At 38.5% G+C, this 8,556-nt stretch overlaps 1 protein-coding gene across 1 annotated transcript; it reads right to left on the bottom strand.

Moving 5' to 3' along the window:
* Nucleotides 1-748: 748 nt before the first annotated feature.
* Nucleotides 749-7,171, bottom strand: LOC144980582 (uncharacterized). Its single transcript, XM_078928257.1, has 4 exons — nt 6,982-7,171; nt 6,687-6,811; nt 1,077-2,952; nt 749-753 (listed from the first exon to the last, which is right to left on the bottom strand). The coding sequence occupies exons 1-4, from the start codon at nt 7,169-7,171 to the stop codon at nt 749-751; spliced, it is 2,196 nt and encodes a 731-aa protein (XP_078784383.1).
* Between the last annotated feature and the right edge of the window lie 1,385 nt (nt 7,172-8,556).

Genomic DNA, 8,556 nt, shown 5'->3' on the forward strand with positions numbered 1-8,556 from the left:
CCTTTCGTCGAAATCTCAACGCTTTTAAAAAAAAATAAAAAAATAAAATTAAACCAAAGTATCAAAACAATTAAGAGCATAAAAGGGCATCAATACATCATCAATATAAATGTCACATACAATACATTTAAAATTCAATTAAGTAAATATTTCCTGAAAAGATATGTTTTCAGGGCTTTTTTTGAAAATGTCAATTGAGCTCGAGAATCTCACAGATTGAGGGAGATCATTCCAAATCGTGGGTCCGAATTTCATAAGAGACCTATCACCAAAATACTTAAGTTTAGTTTTAGGAGATGCTAACAATTTTGAATCGTGGGATCTGAGATTTCTCAGAGGTACGTATGGTTTGAGTAAGTGTTGAATGTAAAGAGGGACAGAAGACTCAAATACACCAAAGCAGATAAGGGCTATTTTATATTCAATTCTAGCCCGGACTGGCAGCCAGTGGAGGATTCGAAGCATGTCCTGTGTATCATCGTAATGAGATTTTCCCAGGACTAACCTAGCCGCACAATTCTGTACTCTCTGGAGCTTGTTTATTTTGTTATTAGGGAGACCAGCGAGCAGTGAATTGCAGTACCCAAGACGTGACAAGACCAATGCAGAGACAATTATCTTCAAGGTGTTGAAAGGTAAAAACGACCTCATCTGTGATATTCTACTGCGCTCAAAGTACATAATTTTCACATTATTGTTTATCTGCTGATCCATAGACAAAGAACTATCCAGAATGACACCTAAATTTTTAGCCTTTTCAGAAATAGAAATATCAGAATCAGATATAGTTAGAGTAGGATTTGATAATTGGAAAGACTTTAATTTTTGCTGAGTTCCTATCAAAACAACTTCAGTTTTGTCTTCATTCAACAATAGCTTATTTGCAAGCATCCAACTTTTGATGGAGTCACAACAATTTTCTAAATGACAGACAAGAGAGGAGAGATCATGAGGAGAAGCAGATTTATATAGCTGCGTGTCGTCAGCATATATGTGGTAATTAACAGAATGGGAGCGTATTACACTGCCTAATGGTAAAGTATAAAGAGTATAAAGGATATGACCTAAAACCGAACCTTGCGGGACGCCATATTCTATATAGACATAGTTAGAAACTTTGCCATTTAGAGTCACTGCCTGTGATCTATTGGTGAGATATGATTTAAACCACGAAAGAATAGTACCAGACATGCCAAAATCAGAATAAAGCCTATCACATAGGATTGAGTGATCTATTGTGTCGAATGCCGCAGATAGATCTAACAGCGTAAGGATAGATATATTACCATTATCACTTGCTATCAGCAGGTCATTCACGATCTTCAAAAGGGCGGTTTCAGTGCTATGATGCTCACGGTAAGCTGATTGAAAAGGCTCGATAAGATTGTTTGAATCTAGATGATTCTTTAGCTGCTTTAGTACTACTCTTTCCAGGATTTTTGAAAAAAAGGGCAAGTTAGAAACAGGGCGGTAATTTTTCAAATTTTCAGGGTCTAAATTATGCTTTTTTAAAAGAGGAGTGACGATTGCTTTTTTGTAGCAATCTGGTACAGCCCCAGACTGCAATGAGTTATTTATGATTGCAGTAATAGGTTCTAAAAAAAAACAGTCAAGACATTTCATTAAAAGATTAGTTGGTATCGGGTCAAGGGAACAAGATTTGGGCTGTGAGGCTAGGATAATTTTTTTCACTTCATCAGATGATACATGTTTAAAGATGCTAAAATTACCGATACGTTTTGGGGGTCTAACATAGTCCGAATTTTCCTCATCGTTTTTAACAACTGAATGAAGATCTAATTTGTTTCTTATAATTTTCTCTTTGTCTGAAAAATACTTGGAAAAGGCGGTTGGGAGGTTTTCATCAGGGATATCTTTTGGTAAATGATAATTACCAACTGCATTCTTCATTTCATTAACTGTTTGAAAAAGGGCACGTGTGTTTTTACATGTGGAAATTTTTTCGACAAAGTAATTTTTCCGTTCGTTATATATGGTCTCCTTGACTATGATGACTTGATCTTTATAACGTTGACGATCCTTGTTAGTCTGTGACTTTCGCCATCGCCGTTCAGCAGCTCTGCGGTGTCTTTTTGCAGCCATTACTTTTTTCGTCATCCATGGAGCAGTTTGTCGTCTTGTCATTTTTCTTGTGTGCAATGGTGCATGATGGTCAAGCATCTTTCGCAGTGTGGCATTAAAGGAATCAGCTGTAATTTGTGATCCAAGAATCGCTAGCTCTGATTCTACACTGCTGGAGAATTCTTCAGGTTTAATTGAATTTATGTTACGGGACGTAACAATCGACTTTACTTTTGGTGGTTTAGATTTGTGTATGTTGAACATAATAACGAAGTGATTGGATATAATTTTGTCGTGTACAGTTAAATTGTAGATTGGGCAGGTTGTAGTGTCTGTTGCAAGCCAATCTAAAATATGGCCTTTGTTATGGGTGGGAGTTAAAACGATCTGTAAAAGATTATGGTTGGCTAAAAGATTCCTCATTCGTTTTGAATATGGGTCAGCTGAATCAAAATGTAGATTAAAATCACCTAAAATTATAAGACGATCAGTAAAAGAAATATATAATTCTATAAGGTCTTCCATATCTCGCATAAAGCCTGCATGTGTTATTTTATTAACATTTGATGGAGGTGGATGGTATAAACATAAAAACACAATGTTAAAAGCTGTGGACTTTGTGCATTTGAAAGATTTGAAGGTGTTGATATTTTCCGAATTTATTTTAATAGAATTATTATAAATTGCACAAATACTGCCGCCACGTCCTGATGTCCTTGGATGTGACAGGATGTTAAAATTGACATGAGTTAATTCACGTAAGATTACTTCATCTCCGGTCTTTTCTAGCCACGTTTCAGTAATAAACACGATGTCACTATTAGAGTCACAAATTAAATCATTGATTTGTAAGGACTTGCTTCGGACCGACTGAGAATTAAAATACATTATGTTTACTGAATTATGAGCTGATGGTGACGAGACGAAGGATGACGATGGCAATGGTGATGACTGTGACAATACTGGTAGAGGTGGTGGTGACACTGTTGGTGGTGATGGTGGTCGTGTCATCGGTGGTGATGGTGATGATATCGATGATGGCGATGGTGATGGTGGCGGTGGTGGTAACGATAACGACGACGACAACGATGAATACGTCAGCGATGATGATCGTGGTGACGGTGACGGTAGCGACGATGCCGGCGACAGTGGCAGTGTTATAATTGTTGCTGGGGGTCTAGGCCGGTGGGTGGGGGAGGGTGGTCTATGACCAATATGAACAGGTATCATTCTCTGTTTACGTATGCCACCCCTATGCGGTCGTGGGTGATCAAAACAATCATTGTTTGAAAGTTATGCAGTTTCAAAGGTGTAATTTATTTGGATGACCCCAAAGAAAGAAAAATATTATCGGACGCTTTTTCTGCATTTTTTATCTGGTTTGTGGCTGTTTCTCACTTATACGTGGAATTCGAGATTGAAACTTAGCAATTTTATGGCAAATTAATCTGAAAATATTAATCAGATAACGTAATCTAGAAAAGCACGTATTTATCGCAAAACAAAAACAAAAATAAGGCTTTGGTTCTGAAGTAGGATTTAGGCATGTTTTAAAAAGTGTCAGGGAGTTGTAGGAACATCCCTGTCGAAGGATATATATATATATATATATATATATATATATATATATATATATATATATATATATATATATATGCTGTACAAAGTTCAAATGAAATCGGAGCTTCTTTGTTGTTAGTAGCAATATGAGTGATTTTATAGATTTTTCCCTTCTCATTTTCTTTTTAATCATCATCACCATATCCAACAAGATTTCATCATTTGATAAAAACCACATCAAAATTCGTATTTCATTTCCAAGTTATGCTTTTCTCAATGTTTAGAAAGAACAGAGAGAACGATCTGAAGAAATTTATAATTAATTTACTGTATCATAATCATACCAAATATTTTTTTAAACACTCGAACGTGTCAGTTAAACGGATTTTTTTTCTTCGAGTCCTTAACTCATTGAGGACGGTGTCAGTTTGAAAGCTTCCCTGCTCAACAAAGCTATAGTTTTTTAATGCCATTTTCAAGAAATTCCAGATAATTGAGCTTTGATATAGCGCAAAATCCACTAAAAGTGCTCAAAGTGCTTTACAAAGGTCTCCTGGCCAACAGCAACATGTAACAGTTAGGACGGGACATGACGCCTGTTAGGCGATATTACAGTTTTTCGGAAAGAGAAAACGCTGTTAACGACCAGGTACTCATTTTACACTTGAGTACTGTGAGAGAATGTGAGTCCTCAAAGGACTCAACTATGCGCCGAGTGAGGCTCGAATCCAGGACCTTCCAATCCGAAAGCGAGTCCCATACCACAAGACCAGACAGCCATATTAATACAGCAATATTCTTTCTATTTGTTATAGTTTAAAGTTTAATCTCTATTGTTTCTGCGGCAGTTTCCGAAATCTGAAACGAATTCATTTTTAAAAATTACGTACAAATTTTCAAAATACAGCAGCATAGGTCAATTTTTTTTGCTCATCCATCATCAATATCATGTTGTAAACTGGGATACAGGATGAGTAATAACAATGAATCATGATTTTTTTTTTCAAATAATAATGATGAGATGGACACAGTTAACCGTCTCCTTACCATAATTTTGCCTGTCAGACAATATTATAACTTTCTTAGAGACAATGCTATTAATGGCCAGGTACTCATTTTACACCTGATCACGGTGAAAGTATGTGAGTAAAGACCTTCTTCAAGGACTCATCTATGCGTCACTCAAAGCGGTACTCGAACCCTGGGCCTTCCGATCGGAAGACGAGTGGCATACCTCTAGACCACATTGCCACACAGATTAGAAAACGATTCCTTAATTTGACTTTTCTTTATCATAATGAAAATGTTTGACATAGAAATAGATAAAATCAAAATAAAAGCCTTGAGATGTCCATTTGTTCTCACCATATCCACAGTCATTTCGTCCTTACTCTTTCATTCATTATGTTTTGTTGATAAAGGGGAAAGCCGAAACGTCCAAAGTAGCTCTCTTCGTCTAATAAATTGAAGCTTACAACTCTACACTTTTCTTTATATTTTCTTCGTCATAGCATTTCTACACTTCTGAAAACGTTTCGAAGGGTACAGAGATTCTGAGAAAAGTGTATGTCATGAAGTGCTTCGCATGTATGTAAACATCGTTTAACTCTGGTCATATCTTGTTCTTCTGGTCATTAAGTCACAACTCCGTGCTTCGATGGTAATCGATATTATCGCTATAATAGTGCGGCTATGTGGTCTTGTGGTATGACACTCGCTTTCGGATCGGAAGGTCCTGGGTTCGAGCCTCGCTCGGCGCATAGTTGAGTCCTTGGAGAAGGCTCTTTACTCACATTCTCTCACCGGACTCAGGTGTAAAATGAGTACCTGGCCGTTAACAGTGTTGTCTCTGTCCCAAAAAATTGTAATATTGCCTGACAGGCGTCATGTCTCGTTCTACATGTCATGTGTTGCTGTTGGCCAGGGACCCCTTGTAAAGCGCTTTGAGCACGTTTAGTGGATATTGCGCTATATAAAAGCTCAAGTAAAGCTCAAGTAATCGTGACTGTGAGTACGATGAGGACAAATGGACATGCCTTGGCTTTTATTTAGATTTTTTAAAATTTCTCTGTTAAATTCAATTTGGCCATTTATTTTAAAAGATAATTTCGGGTAGAGAATTCCATATTATTCGAGTGATGCTTTGAAAAAAAAAAGAGTTGATATGAACATAACTAGCGACTGCGGGACCTGGTAGGAGTGCTGTTTTCTTTCGTTTTGAATAAGGCTATCAATCGGGATTGTTGTGAGTCTGGCGGGCTTTGAAGAGGACTTTGGCTTTTTATAGCATAATATAGCACACACACACACACACACACACACACACACACACACACACACATATATATATATATTATATATATATATATATATATATATATATATATATATAGTGCGTCTGTCAGTTAACAGTGACCAGTTTAGGCTCTTGCGCATTTCACTGACGATTTCAGGCCTCATGTAGTTGTTACGACCGAACCTACATGCTCTGTTTTGACGAATTTATCCGCCATATCCAGGACTAGTATCACTTATCTGTAGACCATCAACAAATAGACACTGGCAATTCACAAGACAACACTATTTATTGAGAGGTCGATGATTTCACAAAGCAAACAAAGCGCATGAAAGCAGGACACAATTTACAACAAGCCACACCACTGAGATTCCAGTCCCGCTTGGATGGGTCTTGGGGGTTATTATAATTTGTTCTTAATTTGGTAATGTGAATGATGCTCTAGCAGAAATAAATAACAATGTGAAAATGAATGTAAGTTTTAATTTAATGAAAACATATAAAATGGACGTTTCGGGTTTCCTCTTTATCAACAAAACAGGATGAATGAAACACTACAGACGGATGAGATAATGTGGTAGTGGCGTTGTTAAGATGTTTATTCATCTTTTGTTTGTTTGTTGGAGATGGTGCCTGGCAGTTTCTATAATTCAGACCCATTTGTCTTCATCATTTTGGTCTTTTCAACATTTATATATAGGCCTAGCTTAACAGCATTGTTGGCAACCAGTTGTGTTTCGGACTGTACATCTATGAAATTGTGGGTGAGGAATACAATGTCGTCTGCAAAGTCGAGATCATCTAGTGTCTCCGTAAATGTCCAGCTGAGTCCGGTTTTCTTGTTGTCTACTGATTCCTTCATGATCCACTCGACTGTAAGGCAGAAATGAAAAGGGATAAAATGCTGCCTTGTTTCACCCCTGTGTTAACATTAAAATCTTTTGTCGCTTTGTTCCCACAAATTATCTTGGCATGGAAGTTTTTACAGAGCATTTAAATAATGTTAACAACTTTTGTAGGAATGCCATAATGCCGTAAAATACTCATGAGAACTGGCCTGTGGACACTATCGAAGGCCTTCCTAAAGTCTATGAAGTTTGCAAATAAAGGTGAATTCCATTTCTGCGACTGTTCGAATAATTGTCTTAGGGTGAAGATATGCTCGGAGCATGAGCGGCCCTTTCGGAATCCTGCTTGCTGTTTTCTGAGCTTCGGTTCTATTGCTAAGTTCATACGGTTCAAAAATATTCTGCTAAATATTTTGCTTGTGATTGAGAGCAACATGATGCCTCGCCAATTTCAATAATCACATAGACCTCCCTTTTTGGTAGTGCCGCGCTGAGGACCGGACCGAGGACCGGTCCCACGGTCTTTTAGCTGTGAACCGTGGTCCAGTCCCAAAGAGGAAGACCGCCGGCGGTCCTCACTTCTTATCACCTTTCAACGGTCTGCGCCATACTACTTCCCCAGCGATTCGTTGCCTCGGTCCTTTGCCTATCTTCCACCAATCACCACCCATCCCACTTAATTAATCGCACCCACCCCCCTTTGCCATACACTAAACGACACAGACGACCATAGAGGCAGACGACCACCTCCCTCCACTCCGCAAACCGCCCTTTCGTGTGTGAGATGGGGGGAACAGGAGGCACACGCCTTGGACGATTCCATTATACGGGGTAAATTTCAAAATTTACTACACCATAATGATCGCAATGACAATGATCTATGATGAAGGCATGACCCCTCTTCTCTAATGGGTTATTGTTTGAAATGTATATGACTACTAAAGATGTGTGTGTGTGTGTGTGTGTGTGTGTGTGTGTGTGTCGAACCTAGCAAGTTGCAAGTCTGATTTTTTGTTTTCTTTTGTCCATCTCTTGTCGCCACTCCTTTCTATCGCATTGTTGTCATTTAAAATAATACAATAATATTAAAATTTCGTTTGGTGTTTTAACTAATCAAGTAATATGAGTTTCATTAGTTTCTTCCGTCCAAAAAAACCAGTTATAACGTCTGTATTTTTAAAAGGTCCAATAGAATATTTGGGGACCCCGATAGCTCAGTTGATAGAGCACTCTCTTTATACGCAAAGGGCCAGAGATCGATCCCGGGTGCAGTCGATTTTTTTCTGAATCCCTGTCTACTCAGCAATGAATGGGTAGCTGAGTTTGTTAGATCTGGCGAAAAGTCACCATCGACCCCTCTTATCACCTCATCCACCCCCTCTTATTATAACTTCACGTCTCTCTCTTACTCTTCAATGCTCGCTGCCCTCTAATGTGTGTGTGTGGGGGGGGGGGGGGGGGGGGGGGTAGGAGTTGCGTGTGTGTATCAACGCCACGAACAACTCGATCAACGCCTTGGGCGATGCCATTATCTCCGTTAATGGGGATAAATTTCAAATTTTATTAAATTATCGAAGTAACAATGAAGTACGGTGAGCAAATAAAGAAGGCATCACCCCTCTTCTCTAATTAGGTTACAATTTGAAATGAGTGTGACTACTCCGTGTGTTTTACTCCTGTAGGCCACGGTTTTCATCGTGTAGCGGTCTTTAACGGTTCAAGAATGAACGGACCGGTCTAGAGACCGGTCCTTGCGGTCTTCATTTCCCA

Source organism: Berghia stephanieae, chromosome 10, assembly GCF_034508935.2.
Source record: "Berghia stephanieae isolate SIO BIC M18660-M18661 chromosome 10, UCSD_Bste_1.3, whole genome shotgun sequence".
NCBI classification, from domain to species: Eukaryota; Metazoa; Mollusca; class Gastropoda; order Nudibranchia; family Aeolidiidae; genus Berghia; species Berghia stephanieae.